General features: G+C 40.5%; 1 protein-coding gene across 1 annotated transcript in view; it reads right to left on the bottom strand.

Annotated features, from left to right (window-relative positions):
- GEMIN8 (gem nuclear organelle associated protein 8) overlaps positions 1-16,234 on the bottom strand; it is a 28,024-nt gene extending 11,790 nt beyond the window's left edge. Inside the window, exons 1-4 of the mRNA XM_075522097.1 lie at positions 16,141-16,234; positions 15,234-15,285; positions 11,500-11,536; positions 8,329-8,755 (exon numbers count right to left, since the gene is read on the bottom strand). Of these exons, the coding sequence (XP_075378212.1) occupies positions 8,329-8,755; positions 11,500-11,502 (430 nt within the window). The 5' untranslated portion in view covers positions 11,503-11,536; positions 15,234-15,285; positions 16,141-16,234. The remainder of the gene's footprint in view (positions 1-8,328; positions 8,756-11,499; positions 11,537-15,233; positions 15,286-16,140) is intronic.
- Between the last annotated feature and the right edge of the window lie 411 nt (positions 16,235-16,645).

Genomic DNA, 16,645 nt, shown 5'->3' with positions numbered 1-16,645 from the left:
TTCTGTGAATACAGAGCTGACTTTTAGAGCAACAACCACCACTTCAGCAACTACAAATGAAATTAAACCCAGGAGATTCTTATCCAGCCAAATGTGAACAATAATAATCAGTAGTATAACATCCATGTTATTTATTTCAGTACAAACCTAATTTCAGTACAAATATCCATTTAAGATTTAGTCTTCATTTTACATTGCCTCCATGATCTCAATATACTGCAAAACAGTGTTTTGACAACTTACACGTACATCCTTGAAAATATCGGGGGAAGCTCTGATATCCGGATAAACAGGTTTGGATACTTTGGATGCCACTAACAATTGTAACACTGATGAACAGCTGGATCTATCTGTACTGAGTACTTCATATGGCTGCAGCACAACTGTTTCTTCGTGTGCTGTCGTATCAACCTTCTCTATTTTTCTGATGACAGGGAAGTGCTATCACCCCTGTATTACAAGTCCAAATAAAAAAAACCCCTGACGCAAATTCCTAGGGCAGGAGGTCTATTAGATTCCTTGGAATGGGCTTCACAGCATATCACATCACAAGGTGGAACAGGTGCTCAACTGGAAAAGATAAGAGTGAGAATGTTCCCTTGCACCTTGCGGTTTAAGATGCATCATCTTTTGGGTATAAATGACTAGCTCCCTTCTTCCTTGAAGGCATGGCTGGAAGAGAAAGATTATTATTTTGGAAATCTGTTTCTACATTCCACCCATATTGAAAGCTTTTGTGGATCTAGTCCCAAACGACACGTCCAAGGTCATGATGGACGTCTGTAAAGGCCACCCAAGTCTGAGATGGGTAGCCCAACAGCCTCTGTCTTCTCTCTCACTTGATTTTGAACATGCGAGGAAAGGAGTTTCGAAAAGACCCAGGCAGAGGGAAGTCTCCAAACTCTTAGTTTCTGCCTCCACAGCACCCACATTTCCCTAATGATGACAGACATGTTCCATCTGGATGCTTCTGATAAAACTGAGGCACAGTGAGAGATGTTGAAAAGCAAATGGTGCCTCTGAAGTCTTGGTATTAACAACACCCTATTAAAATTAGCAGAGGTAAATTACGTGGTCTCCAAGCAAATCCGTACAAGATGTTTGCTTTAAAAGAGAGACCTAAAATGTGTAACGTTTGAGATACTTTGCTGCCACGCTCTGTTGTAGATTCTGAGCAGGTTTTTTGTAGATAAAGAGCACAGAAAGCACACAACATCAGTACATCCGTTTCCACTGTGGTCCTTGGCAATGCTTTTCACAATCACTCCAGTGCTGTACAACCTGAAATTTTAAACATCCTCGCTACAGCAAGTTCCCCCAGGTAGATACAAAAAAGGTTGTGTTAGAAAACGCTTAATTCATAGCCCATAGTGTCACTGTCCACTTACAAGGTTGAGAGCATCACGCTAAAAGTGGGTAAATTCAGATTTATCAGCACAGAACTCAATCAGAGCCCTCTCCTAAGTAAAATAATTCAGAGATTCAGAAATGCTGGATGTGACACCTAGATGGAACCAGTAATTGAGGAATTTTAAGGGAAATGGAAAACTGCATAAACTGTGAAGACAGACTGCCCAAGACAAGTGGTTAGCACAGAGCAGCTTTTATGCCACTTTTCCCTAGAGCTGTGTCTGTCAGCATGGTCTCACCTGCTCTTTTCCACAGCAGCTGCAGCTGCTTTCACAGGCTCCCCTGCAGGGACGAAGAATGAAGAGACTAGAGGAGCCACTCAGAGCAGCTGCAGATGCTAATGGCATAAGCAAGCAGGCAGACCTGCCTTCAAAAAATTACCAGCACCAGTTCTGAGTGTAAGCAGTGTCTGCGTCTTCCCACACCAAACTGTTCCCGTATGAAGCAATCTTCCATAACAGCCTTCTGAAAGCTATTTTTGCTCTTACTGCAAGACCAGGGAGGGATGCCTTGTTCCACATGTGGCCTCTCAGCCCTGGGGTCTGCCTGGTGGTTCTTTGCCAAAGCTTTGCAGAGCCCAGGTATGTCACAGCAATGCCCTCAAGCCTTGGAAACCGCATGGACACAAAACAGGCGCTGACGCTCTGCTTGTCTGACCTAAAACTGAATTACCACATGTACTTTCTTTGTAAAGAGAAAGTTCCAATAACTAATCCATCATAGCAAGCTACTGACTTGTTTCCATGGGTTCCTTCTGAGACCAGCAACTATCAAGAAACAGCTATCAAAAGCAGATCTAGCACACGGATGGTGAGGGACATGGCAACTGAGAGGAGCAATGACCTGTCTCTGCCCTGTACGTCTTATTCTCATATCCTCAAGACAAGTCCAGTCAGGAGTTTGACCACAGCACTGATTTACTAAGAGCAGCAACAATACAAGATTACCAGACTTCTCTTATTGGCTCATGAATAACTTAGGGATAATAGCTCTTTGGGAGAAAGGATAGCTCAAATCCTGTATTTGTTCAGCAAAGATGATGTTGACAGGATGCCTTTTGGTCACAGGGATGACTTCTAACTTAACTGTTAAACAAAAGGTCTGGAATTAACAGTTCTTCTCAGATCATACGGTTCACTCTTCTGCCACTTGAGGCTTTTGCTTACTTCCTGCTGAGGTACTCAAAATCCCTTATAAATATGAGTAAATTGAACCTCTCAACAAGCCACCTGAGGTATATGCTATCTCCACTATAATAACAGGAACACGTTAAACAGACAAATAAAGGGTGACAATTTCAAACACAGGCTTCCAAAGTTTAATACATATTTTCATATTAAGACAGCATTCTTCATTTCCATCAAATGTAAGAGGAAATAGAGGTGTTGGACATCTTGGCATTCCTCTCACAGCAATGTCTACACTACAGTTACACTGAACCACATGAGCTTCTTTTCCCATGCTCCTAGATATAAACCTGCTGTAACTCAAATACCAGTACTCCACAGCATGCTTAGGAAGAATGGAGCCCAGTACAGCCACTGGCAGACAGGGCAGCAGCATTCCAGGCCCCAGCTCCACCAAACTGTCCAGGCTGCACGCATGGGAGCGTGGTCCACAGCATCCTCAGGTGCCACCTAGGAGCTGAAACCTGGGGCATCCTTTAGCAGCAAAACAACAAGCCTGGTCTTGCACTTGTGCACTTTCAGGGGTTGCCAACACTGTCAAAGAGACTCAGCCTGAGGCACATAACAAATAAGAAAGACTTCACATATAATTTCCAGTTCTATATATTAACCCTCACACACTTTCCTGAGGATGCAGCAGAGTATATCCATTTCTGACTGTATCTGGTCCAGTCATAAAAAGAAAGCACGCTGTTTTCTCAGCAGCACCTCAAGCTTTCTAGTATCTCTTCCATTAATTCCTGTAGCAGGAAGTACACCTGTACAGTGTAATGTCCATTCATTGCAAAATGTGTTGGATTGATAGGAAAGACATAGGTCCACATAGCAAAGCTATACATTCTTCTAAGCTCAAATTCTGTCTCTAGTATGAGATCCAAGGACATTTTCTTGACTATCACATACGCTAGGAATGGCTGTGTTCCCAAATTGATACTCTTAGCACAAAGATAACCTTGTCTCTTATGAAAAGGATATAAAACTGTGCCCAACTGTTGCTCTCTAAATGCAATTCAGACCCTCTATTTTTGCAAATACAGATTAGTTTTCAATGTTAAGGTGGTGAAAATTGTGGCACTTTTCCTTATTTCCCTAGCAAGAAGGCATTTTCTCAGTTGTTGGCTTCCAGTACGAAATAGCACAGACTCTACATTGGACACAGTGTGTCCACTTGACAAGATCCTGCCGCTACAGGATAAAAGGTTCAATCATCTAGAGAAGAGATGTAGTACAAAAGGAGAGCCTTTCACATTTCTCCTTCAGTTCACAAAAAAACGTGCTTCAAAACGCCTCTCAAGCACCCACACATATTACAGAGAGCACTATTATTTCACCAGCATTTCTCAGAAGCTTCAGCAATTCAACTTCTAAAGATAGTGGTAAAAGTTCATGTGACAAGGCTGACAAAGCCAAGGAAGTTGGGCAGATATTTATAAGGTCACCATCCACACTGCTTTGACAGTTTAGGGTAGGGAAGAAGAAACAAAAAAGATGCTGGTGACCCAAAAGTAAGAATTTGAATTACAGTCTGATGGAGAAAAAAAGAACAGGGAGAAGCATTTACCAAAAGTGAAAGAAAGAAGGAAAACATGGGGGCAAAAACCCTGCATCAAAGTATATTTTCCAAAGAAGCACATAGGCCTTAAACAAAACCAAAAGCTTCATGGATCTGGTACTATTCAAACAAGTTTCAAAACATGGAAAATTCCATTACTCCCTTTTCGCAGAAGAGGCAGTGGCAACCGTCATCTTTCAGAGAAAAAGAAACCCAAGGGGAAAAAAATACAAATTACAGATTTGAAACAAACATCTTCATTCACCATTTCCTTTCAATTTTTTTTAAAGGTTTTCCATCTGGCATGAAAATTTTAAGTTGAGACAACATTATTTTGGGAAAAGCTAGAGGGTATGTGTAGGAAATACAGAGGCTTTAATGGAAAAAACTAGTCACAGCATTAACAATTGACAGACTATTATCCTTCAGTAATGAACTGACATGACGGTACTTTCCTTTGCTTTTCTTTGTTTTTAAATAAAGGACACTGTCTCATTGCCTGTTGACTACTACAGAATGGTTCTCAATGTACTGGCAATGCTGTATTCACTCAATTATAGTAGTCATTTTCTCTTATATATAAAAAGGGAACAAAGAAAAACTGCATGAGGACAAACTACATGTTTCAAAGGCTAAATTTAAAAGTGTAATAAATATGTGCAATTAGGCAATTTACTGAATTGTTAAGCTTGTGAATCTTCCTTTCTTACTTTTTGTCCTTTTAATTCTTGCAAATATAAAAAGGCAACTTACTGTATTCTGTCCTTTACATCTAGGATGCTTGGAGAATTCAGTACGCTACCTAGGTCTGACAGGTATGGTAACCCAGAAAAATAACTTCATGCTTTTCAACAGCCAGAGGGAAGACTTTTAAATGCAACTAAAACCATCCCCAAGAAGCACAGTGTATTAGGTTCACCAGTTACATGAAGAACCAAAACAACAGACTAGCCTGGCAACAAAACCCCCTAAAAAAATAGAATCACTAGATAATTATAATTACATATGAAGAAACAACTAAAGTGGAAAGAAATTAAAACTGTTTGCAAGGGATTTAAACCAAGTGCACAGTGTATCCAGAGTAAGAGGTAAGTTTGTAGTGCATTAATATGTCTGAGTGCATACAGCCTCAGCAAAACTCTGCTCACAATTAGTTCGGGGCATTCCAGGAACACATAACTTGACTGGAACACATGATATGAATATAAAAACTAGTAAGAATTTGACATGAATTCAAAGACAAAAAAAGAGGTTGTTTTAAAAGAGGTTGTTTGTGAACAACTGTATCACTGCTGAAGTGTTAAATCATGCAGCAGGGCTCAGAGTTTGCCAGTTTCAAAGGCTTTACTGTGCAAGTCAGCCAATCACTGCAGATGCCCACTGTGAAAACAAAACAAAACAAAACAAAAAAATCGCTACAGAAGTTAAGAATCCAGTTGTTCTTCAAGTCTGTGGTAGTTACCTAAAAATGAAATAAACTTGCAGTTTTCTTCTCTGGCTAGTCTGACATGATGGCTTTCTTATCTTTGAAACTTTTCTCTTTGCAATTAGCATTAATACTTGCATTTCACCATCCAGACACAAATGCCTTTCCCACCGACATCTCAGGCCTACTGAAGTCTTCCACAGACTCTTGCATAGCATTCATTTTCAAAGAAGAGCAAGCCAAGTGTCTGCTTCCCAGTGCATATCAAGGTGCAGGGGTCAAAGGCTGTGAACTCCACCTGGAGCCCCCTATTTATGCCAGAGAAAGAAAATATGAGACACAGCCTTCCCCTTAACATTCCCTAACAGCTGACTTCAACTGATCGTCAGGGTCACTATTGGTATTCCCCTTTGACACACCCAAACATCCTCATTCAGTTTAGAGAAAATTTAAAACTCTTACCTCAACATTACAAATGTCTCTTCCAGAGATGGATGCCTAAATTGCAGCCACTACTGAGCTTTATAGTGCCCAAGTTTCTCTATTAATCTGCTCCTAAGGTGGGGGGACAGCCCAGGACATACAGTTTGGGATTGGAAGGAAAAGGCATCAGAGAGGAAATACTTAAGTAATTGTGGGCTTCTTTTATGAATGCATTATCTCCATCTTCTTGAGCATCGATACAGAATGACAATCATTCTTCAGCACAGTATGAAAGATGTAACACGATAATGTCATTATGGATCACAGCTTAATGAACCCCTAAATTTCACTTTGTTCAGAAACAGCATCCAGGAAAATTAATAACACTACCTCCTAAAGTAGAGTGGTACTGCCTTCAACACAGTCTCCATACCAGCTCATTTCCACACCATCAGGGAAACAATGATTTTCCCCTCCTCCTCCTGCTTATGTTTCTTCTTTTGAGAAACTTCAATAGAATTAAAAATTTATTCTATTTTCCTCTTCCCCCCACCACACAAGAAAAAATTATTTCTGAACAAGATCATACTGTATTTTTAATTACTCACAAAATTAGCATTTAGAGCACCATTCACCCAAGAGTTCTGTGGCACTTTTAAATTTCAATTAAATCAAGTACTTGTTTACTTTTTCATGCTTTGAGGAATTATAGATTATTATTATTATTATTATCCTCATGTTATCAGGGAAACTATTAAAGAAACTGAGGCATGCAGTAGCTAAAGACCAGATTCTGCTTGAATTTGCATGAAGATCTGCAATAGTGCCACTGAAGTGAACGGAGTTACACTTACCCAGAACTAGGCTAGTACGTGGCACACAGCAGAGACCCAATTATTCCAAAAGCCTCCAAGTACCGCTGTGGTGGAAGGAACAAAAGTAAAATCTGTATTCTGAGTCACAAACCTCTTCCCAATTCACCTGCTCATCATAAAGAATCAAATCATATTTTTAGCAAGAGCAGCCAGTGAGGGGTCGGGAAGAGATTAAATAGCTATACCAAGGTCATATAGGAAATTTGCAACAGAGAATGTCTTTAAGCCCAGACTTCCCAGTTTCCACTTCAATCACTTGCACACCTTTAAACACCACTAACCATAAAGACAAAATAAATCCAAAGAAAATGTACTGCATTTCCAGAAGTAGCCGAGCATCTTAAGGCATCCTGTACCTCATCAAAGGAACATTTCAACAGAGAACACCAAGCTGATTCTGCAAAAGCATGATGAGAAAGGGATGCATGTCAGGCACTACCACTGAGCTCCTTAACTCACATTCCTCTGCTAACTAAAGCAACTGTGCATCACGCTGATGGGAAGTGTGAAGTTATGCTGAGGTGTTTCAGCTCACCAGATACCCTCTGGTCAACGAACTTAAAATAACACAATTTTTATCTCTCCCTCCCTATCACTGCCTTTATTATGCATTTTTAGAACATTCCCCTCTTTCAGAGAAAGCTCTATTAAACATTCATTCTGAGTATTTCCTATTGGAGTCATGTGGGAAAAGTTATTTTAATCATACTGCTTTCTTAAAACAGATAATAAATTTGCCTGCAACATTTGTATATGCAGTAAAGTGTCAATAAAGTACAGCATTATCTTTTATTTCTTTTAAGGATTTCACAGAAACAAAGATGACCAATAACTCTGAGGATCAAGACCTGAGAAAAATCTTAAGTCTTTGGATTATATTCCCCGCTTAAGGACTTGGGTCCAGATCAAGATGCAAAACAAAGAGAAACTTGTGGTATAGTACAGAATGAAGGGTACCCTAGGGATACAGGGGAGAAGAAAAAGGTCATGGAATTTTACTGTTGGGTTAGCCAAAGAATAACAAACAAAATGGCTGCTGCATGTTATAAAATACATTGAGGCTTACTCTAGGGTTCAGTGATGTAGTAAAGCACTTCCTCTGGGTTCCCCTCTCAGACATATAGCATGTTAACTAGATTTAACCATAAAAATTCTGGAGTTTTTCCTTCAGCACTGAAGATGAATATTGTCTTCTGGACAAATGTGTTATTCTCCTCTTTGCAGTCATAATTTTCTCCCTCTCAACGAAAAACCTTCAAACATTTTCTGAGGCTTATTTCTAATGAATGGTACTTAAGTGCGCCCACCAGTTTTGCCTGCTTCTTTCTGTTTGGCTTGCTCATGTGCAGTGCCTATTTCAGTAAATTCTTACAAAACCTGTAAATGTTGAAGCCATCCATCACTCGATGTTATGGCCACCAAGTACCACAAAACATAGAACAAGCATGGACTTACGCAGTTCTTCCCGGTGCCTCTCTGTCTGTGCAAAAAACTGGCGAAGCTCCTCTGTGATCTCCATGTTACTCAAGTCATATTCTATCTCCCCTTCAGACTCTGAGTCCTCCTCCATTTCAGAGTCCCTGTCAGCATCCTCCCTCCCTTGGCGGGCATCTGTGTACTGGTGAGCTCCCCCATGGTATGGAGCTCTGTCATGTGGGCTATAGCTGGAAGAATAGTTTTGGATATGTGGGAGATCATTCCCATCCCAATCTGAGTAGCGGCTACTTGGAGAGGCTGCAGAACGATGCCACGGTAGGTGATAAAAGGACTCCATGGCTTTCCTGTAGGCTTTCTGGTGTCTACGCATCCAGCGCATGGCCAGGTCATAGTGCTTCCAGTATCTTGCATATACTTGCTGAGAGTACCATGGCTCAGTGTCTTCCTGTGGCCAAAACATGGGGGAGAGTGAAAAAACACCCCCCAAAAAAAGGGAGGGGGGGAACAAACGGTAATCAAGGGGAGAAACACTGTAAATGCAAGTGCAAAGTTTGCCTTTTAATCATTAGTCATCCTTTTCCTATGATAAACCATATAGATCTGAAAGAGGACAACTATTAACACAGTGTAAGTGCACTACACTTCATTACTCTTACAAGAGATGGTTTTTGCTTCAACACAACTACCAGTGAAGAATTATCAACAGAAGTTGTAGTGTCCAGAAGGTATTTTCCAAGTGTTCGTGCTACTACAGTGGGAATCAGTTCTTTTTAGGGGATACGCCACGTGGATATATTCCACAATTCCTTAGCCACTCATGTGAGTCGTAAGAACTGAATCATTCCAAGGTGTATGTATTGCAACCTACACCTGATTTCCAAATCCGCAGACAGAAAACACAAGAGATTAAAATTCCTCCATATTAAACAAAGGCATTCATTTTATCCAGTAACATATTTCCTCCATCTGCCTGCCAAAATAAGTTTCTCAGAAAAGGTCAAATGGCAATTCAGCCAAGTTCATATATCCATCATGGCCTTGATCAAAAACAAGACTGTATTTAGCCAAGTGCAAGCTGCCAGTAAATCTCCCTTTTGTACTCATCAGCAACCAACATATGAAAAGGGATAAGAAAGTACCACTGATAAAGTACATGGAAAAATAGTTCTATAGAATGAAACATACTGTAACACACCTTCTCCTGTCTTCCAGCTAATCTTAGTTTTCCTGCAAAAAGCTTTTCACGCTGTGCAGATTTCACCAGCAACTACAAAGCCCCACAGTCCCTCTAGCCTTAAGCCTCCTTCCTACAGGACATTTCATCTCCCTCGTCATCCTACTCTCAAAAAGACGGGATAATAGAGGATCTTAAAAGAAGGCCATAGAACTAGAGCCTAAAACAAGTAAAATAAATAGCAATTTTTTTTTCTTTCTCCCCACATCTTAATTTCCACAGAAAATCTTTTATCTGGTCCAAAACAGAATGCCCGTACTTTAAATTGGAAGAATTTTAATTAAGCCATGTTTTGGCAAACACTCAAAACCATGGCAAGATTAGCTGAGGTTTTCAGAGATGAATGTGACATTTACAGTCCTTTATTATTATTATTATTTAAAAAAGGGCATACAAGACAAAAATATTTCTTTAAGCATGTTTTCTTGATCTACGCTGGCACCATTCCATAGCCTTAAAAGTATGATTCTCTGGGGAAAAAAAATCCCAAAACAAAACAGAAAAATCAAACCTAAGAAATACTTGCCATTTAATGCTAACAATATCAAGAGAGCTTAATTTCATTTACTTACATTTGTTTTCACTTTCTGGTTCTCAGGCAATAATGCAAATGCTTAAGAGTTTGGAATAATAATTGTAACTTTCATGTTTCCCTTCTTTCTGCAAAACTGAGCCCATTATCGCATAAGAGATCTATAAATGCTATCTCTTTTGAAGGTCATTGGTAAGTGCTCTCAGAAACAAAATACCTCTGGCTAATAGAGTCCATAAAGAAAACCCACTACAACAAACTTGCATTCCTTAAGAATTTCTGATCAAAAATTGCACCCTGTTTGTGAAGGGCTGTGGGGCTCAGCTATGTGATTTAAAAGTCCAGACAAATTATCTTTCCCAAAAAGTAATAATTCATGGAGGTGAAACTTCATTCTGATTCTCCTCTTGGTCTAACACCGTGCTGCTACAAGACCATGCATTTCAGAAGATTTATACCTAAGATGAGTGGGTGCAAGAAAAGCATCTGCCTTCCATATGGAATTTCTTCATTCTTACTCATCCAACCACCTAAAAGCTAGGATGAACAATGTTTTATTTACTGTTCTTGCTTTGCTTAAGAATGTCACACTAACTCCTCATCCCTAGCAGCCAGATGAGAATGTCCTGTTGTCAAATCTGATACATTCACAGGTTACTTGTAGAACATTTTGTCTATTTTTTCCACTACTTAAAAATCCAGTTTTGAAACATCATGAAGCTTGACAAAAGCAGGTATCTCCTACATTCTATGTATTTCCAAAGAAGACAACACATTCTTTTAAAGCTCAAAAATTATCTCCAGTTTGTCTAAAATGTTTCTAAAAAGGGCCTTGATGACTTTACTGAAAGCTCTGGAATCTAGCTGGCCGATTTGTCTAGCTGACTAGCTCCAGTTGTTAATTCAGGGGAAAAGAAGACAAAAAGCCAGTTCATGTAGACAGAACTGTGATGCTGGTGCCTGTCCAACTACTTTTTGTGGCTTTTTTGTTGAAAGTGACCCTTGAAAACCCCTTTTACATTTGAATTTTAAAAATACATCTGTTTAAAAAAAAATTACAGAAGTGTTTTACATTGGGTGGAAAAGGGAAAGGAACACTTTAAAGTCTAACTTAGTTCTATGTCTGTGCTTTTTCAGCTGTGGAATAAATGGAAATAAGAGATTTCCTGACGGAAACAAAAGCTATAAATCTAAGGCAAATGATCAGAGTCCTCTGTTATTTTCCTGTTATGTCTCTGGAGTCTTCCCAGGAGTAGACAAATCACTCACTGTTGTAATCTGAATTCTATTTTCAAAGCAATTTAGCTACTTTCACATCTAATTTTTACATGTCTACACTGACAGTTCAAGAAAAGTGTTTATGTGCATTTTGTATATAAAATGTGACTAACTCATCACACAGAAACCTATAAAGACCACTTACCATCTCTTCTGGAGTTTGTTCTGGGGATCAAGGTGAACTAGAAAAGAAAACAGTAGCTTTTTAATTCATAAAAATGTATGTATTAAGAAGGCTACAAGCACTGAATATATTTTTGCTAAACTTGAGTACTATGGCCTACAGCTATTAAATATCCCTTCTCTGTTGTGGCTAGTTGAAGTCTCTTATTTATAGTTTTTGATTAGCATCAGTAAAAATCCCATTCCTTAAAACTCCCCACTACAATAAGAAGGTTAAAAAGGGAGCCTTCTACACAATGCAGCCTCAAATGCTGGGACTGAACACTTTTTTTCTCCATTACCCTTTTCTATTTTCTCCCACAGTTTATGCTTCCACAACCTTTAGTTTACAAATTAATGCCGAACAAAAATCATAAACTTAAATGAAACACACTGTTCTTGCTTTTTAGTTGTGTCTGCACAGGGACATCTATAAAAGAAGCAATTACCATAAAATGATTAAACCCATCTTGACTCCATTCAAGTAGTAAGGTTTGTATTTAAACCTATGGTGCACTTAAACCCGCATACAATCCCTTCTTTCACTTTATTTCTCTTTTTTTCAGACATCTGATCCTGCCTCCCATAAAGAAAACACAAGCCAGTTCAGGCTGCAATCACATTTTTTAAATGTGAAGAAAAGGCGACAGGAAGAGGGGCAACTGGGGGGGGAGGGGGGAAGAAAAAGCATGGGGAGAGAGGGAGAACAAGATACCTATAACCACCAGGCAGGATTTATAATTATCATAATTTTCAGTGTGATTTACCAGCATGAACCACTGAGAAATATTCTGAATCCCCTCCCTACCTGACAATGATTTCATTACATTAAGATGTTAACTGCTTCATCCACATATTTCTCCTGATGCTCTCAGCCTCAACTTGAACTTTATGTTAGGTGAGTGCCAGTGAAAGGCAACAGAAACTCAGTACACTAAACTACCATTGCTACCCCTAAGTCAAACGCTATTCCCAGCAACACCGGAATATAGCCAAGACAGCACTTACAACTGTTGTAGATTTATACCAGCACAAAACTAGGATTTTTCAAGATGCATATGAATACAGTACATACACCAGTTGCGTTCTGCCTCGTATTTAACAATACTGATTAAACAGCTACTTTTTGCCTCTTAAGACAAGCCGTATTCTGTGAAAGGAGAATGGGGATGGGCCATGTTCCAAGAAAATGCAAATCATGCAGCTACCACAAAGACAAATTTTTGTCCTTTGCAAAGCCCACACCAAGCTCAAACCCATACACCCTTGGTTACACCAACCCATCTGCAAGAAGCCCTACACACATGAGCAGTCCTGTTGCAATCAATGGGACAACTCATGCGAGCAAAGGATTGCAGGATCAGGCATTAGGCAACCAAAGTGTGTTGAGTTCATTGTATTCTCTCCTGCCTGCTTGGAGGATGAAGAAAACTCGGTGCTGAGGTCACTGTAAAACACTGAGGTGACTTGTAACACTCCAAACGCACGCATACATAAAAGACTCCTGTGCTATCCCTCTTTGTTAATTTCAAACATCTCATTTCCCATGCTAGCCCTCTTCAAGACTTTTATCTCCGCTCTCATGACGTACACATGTACTTTTTGTCCCTTTGCCATATACATCTGAATACTGCCAAGTTTGCCATAATGTCTTTTTCTCGTACTTAAAAACATAAGCCCATGGTGGCTGTTTCTTCCATTTTCACGTAGGAAAAAGTATGTGTATTTCATTTTCATGTTCACTCTAATTCCTACATGACAAAAGATTCTTTGAACTAGCTTCAGCATAAACAGAAATCAGGTTCAGAGCTTAATGTAAATACCCTTTTTAAAGCAGTAAGAGGTGAAGTCTGAGACTTTATTATTAATACGCAACATGTACATATGCTCTCTGAAGGGGAAGGAGGGGAAACAGCCTGGCAAAACACCTGGCAATATCCAACTATATTAGTTTACCAAATATGAAAAACCTGTTTCACCAAACACAGAAACTTTACTTATTTTCATAAATTATTTGTGAAACATTAGACTACAAATATAAAGCAGAGCATAACAATGTTGCAAGCCGTGACACTAAATTAAAGAATGAGTTTGTTTTATTTTCAGCTGAATTACTCTTCCAAAACAAACTACATAAAATATGAAACATGTCAAGAAGCAGAAAATAAATGTGATAACTCTACTTCTATAATTTATACTTTAAAAAATAAAATATGGAAGCAACTAAACATATGAAATTGACCAGCAAATGTAGAATTTAAAATGAGGAAGAGATGTGTTTGCCTAGGCTGATCATTAATGATGAAAAAGTTATTTTTTGATAAATGTTACTACTTCCTTTTCTCAGTTTTCAAGTATTTCCCCACCGATAATTAAATATGGATGTACTCCCTTTCATCAAAACATGCCTGTCTCCTAACTGACTTGAGGCAAGTAAGCATTAGTGAAAATAAATAAATCCGATCAAAGCAATGACAGCATTTAATTCCACTGGAGTCAGAAGAAGTTGAGACAATGTCATATTGTGAGACACAACCATGAAATAATGCTTTTTACAACTTGGTAATGTAATTTATACTCTGGGAGCAAAGCCCTCTAGTGGTGTCTTGGATATAGTGCTGCCACATGGCTGCCGTAATGAGGGTGATCGGTTCAGCTCAAAAAGGCCTACCATGAGGGATCAAGGAGGGTTTGACTTTATTCAGAACACCGATGAGCACAAGATTAATTAACCTGTTGCATGGTATTAAAGTAAAAATATAAGATGTTATTAAAGGAAGGTGAAATTTCAATAAATTCAGCAGGTTTCAACAAAAAACATTTATATAAAGCTTTCCTGAAAAAGCAAACTATGTTTAAATCAGAAATGCTCAAAACAGACAGCTGACCACATGACAGCTTTGCTCACTGCTGCTTTTGTCCTTGCTCCTTTAGCCTATGAGAAGTACCTTCTTCAGTCAGGCCAAAGAAGTCCCTAAGTCAGTATCTAGTTTCTGGTAATGCATAGTAAGAGATGCTCAGTAAAACACAACACTAGAGTATGCATACAAGAATTAATTTTCTAGGTACGTTTCTCCTGATTTCAGCAAGTGGCAGTTCAGATACTTTTTTCAACTCCAAACTGTTTTTGGCATTTAAAGGCAGAATGTGTCATTTCTCTGAACCCATGAATACCAAGTGTTTTCACGACAACCCATGGCAGTAAGTTTCAGAATTTAAGGTGTTAAACATCAATTTGCGCTGTGTATTTTGAATTCACCCTACCACATACTCTTTAAAAATATCTGAAGAGTTCAGTAAGAAAAGCATGCCATGTAACAACATCAATAGCGTGCACCTTCCCACAAACATCTATTTCATGTTATACTTCTAATGCTTACTCTTGGTGCACAATTACCACCAGAAGAGTGAAATGTCTAAAAAGTGTTTTGACACTCTATGCTTCAGATTAATACTGTGCATTGCTGGTGTATGACGTTAACTTTAATACCGAAGCGCCCTAGTTACAGTCACGCAGAAGTTTAAGCCTGTGATTGCTGAGACAGTTGGCAGTACAAGTATTTCCCTTACAAAGAAGAAAGGGTAAAAATGCCCCACACTATACACTGCATTCTTGCTTGTGAATGGCTGTAAATACAAGACCTGTCTGGCACGCAGGATACAGTTATGTCTGGTCGTCATTCCAACAGGACAGTCAGTTGAGCTATGAAGACCCACCTATCACTATGATGTCTTCACACCAATGTCCTTACACCAATAGTAGCAATTCCTGCGAATGGAAAGGAAACAAAGTACACATAAAACAAAATTATGTTCATTGCAGCGACAACCCACATTCAACCACTAGACCTGCAAACAAAGCATGCAGATCAAACTTTAGCATACGTGTTATAGCTCTTTTGACCTCAGCAGAGCCTGGGACAGTGTAATCCTCTCCCGCTCCCAAAAAGACAGTCTGTCTTCTCCGAGATCCAGCACACAAACCCACAAGCGATTTGGGCCAAAAATCAGAGGTCAAAAGTGAAGTGCTAAAAGCTGTATGATTATTAGTAGCCTCAGTTAGCTTATATTTCATATATGGCTTGTCAGTTTAGTCACAAATGAGGAACAGAATGAAACTTTTAGACCATTGCTTTTAAAGGCAAAATACATTTCCTGGTCTCACAGATGCCATGCCCAGACTCTAGTCAGTGACTTTAACGATCACAAAATCGATGAGCAGCTCTCGCCTCTGCCAAACAGGGCAAACAATTAAATCTAAGGGATGGCAGGAACACAAGCCCTTACGCCCAGGCTCACCCTGGCCCCAACCCCCAGCACACGGAGGACCCCTCTCGCTTGAGCTCCCGCACCCCCGCCTCGGGCCAGAGGCCGACATTTTGCAGAAGAAAAGAAAGGAAAAGCCCCGAGCCCGTACAGCCGATTTGCGTGCCACAAACACCACCTTTCCGCCCCTGCCAGGCGCCCGGGCTCCGAAAGCAAAACTCCCACCCGAACTGTTCGCTTTCCCGCTCACACCACCGCTCGCCCCGGCTGCCCCTCCCTCAGCCGTCCCGCCGCGGCCCAGCAAGGCGGGAGGCCTGGGCCGTAGCCTGCGCACGGGCACCGCACTACCCGCACCCACCCGGACAGCCTGTAGCTCCGGTGGGCAAGGGGAGTCCAGCGGAGCCACCTCCGGCGCTTCCTCCCTCCCTTCCGGTGAGGAGGAGCGCAGCGCGGTGCCGAGAGCGGAGCTTCCTCCCGTCGCTTCCGCCCGGCCCCTCCCCGATCCCCCGGCGCCATCTTGTGGGGCTGCGGGGAGGCGGCGGTTGGGGTCCGGCTCCCCGAAGGCGGTCATGGGCCCCCGACACCGCAACCGTCTCTTTCGGGGAGCGGGCTGCCGCATGTAGCCACCGGCCCCTCATAGAGACGGTGGTGCGAACTCTACTGTCCTGTCTGCCCCCTCGGTACCTCCTCCAGTCCCAGACCACGTACAGTACTCAACAAGCTTCTCAACTCAAGAATTGTTACTCAAAACCTGGGTGTGCTGTGGTGGGTGGCACTGCGATACTGTGTCCTCTGATTATTATTTTTTCCCCAATTAATTTCTAAACTTTCTGTTCAGGTTTTGTACTGCTACTGAGCTAGTA

This window comes from Mycteria americana, chromosome 1, assembly GCF_035582795.1.
Source record: "Mycteria americana isolate JAX WOST 10 ecotype Jacksonville Zoo and Gardens chromosome 1, USCA_MyAme_1.0, whole genome shotgun sequence".
In the NCBI taxonomy this organism is placed as follows: Eukaryota; Metazoa; Chordata; class Aves; order Ciconiiformes; family Ciconiidae; genus Mycteria; species Mycteria americana.
This window is presented reverse-complemented; position numbering and strand designations above follow the sequence as displayed.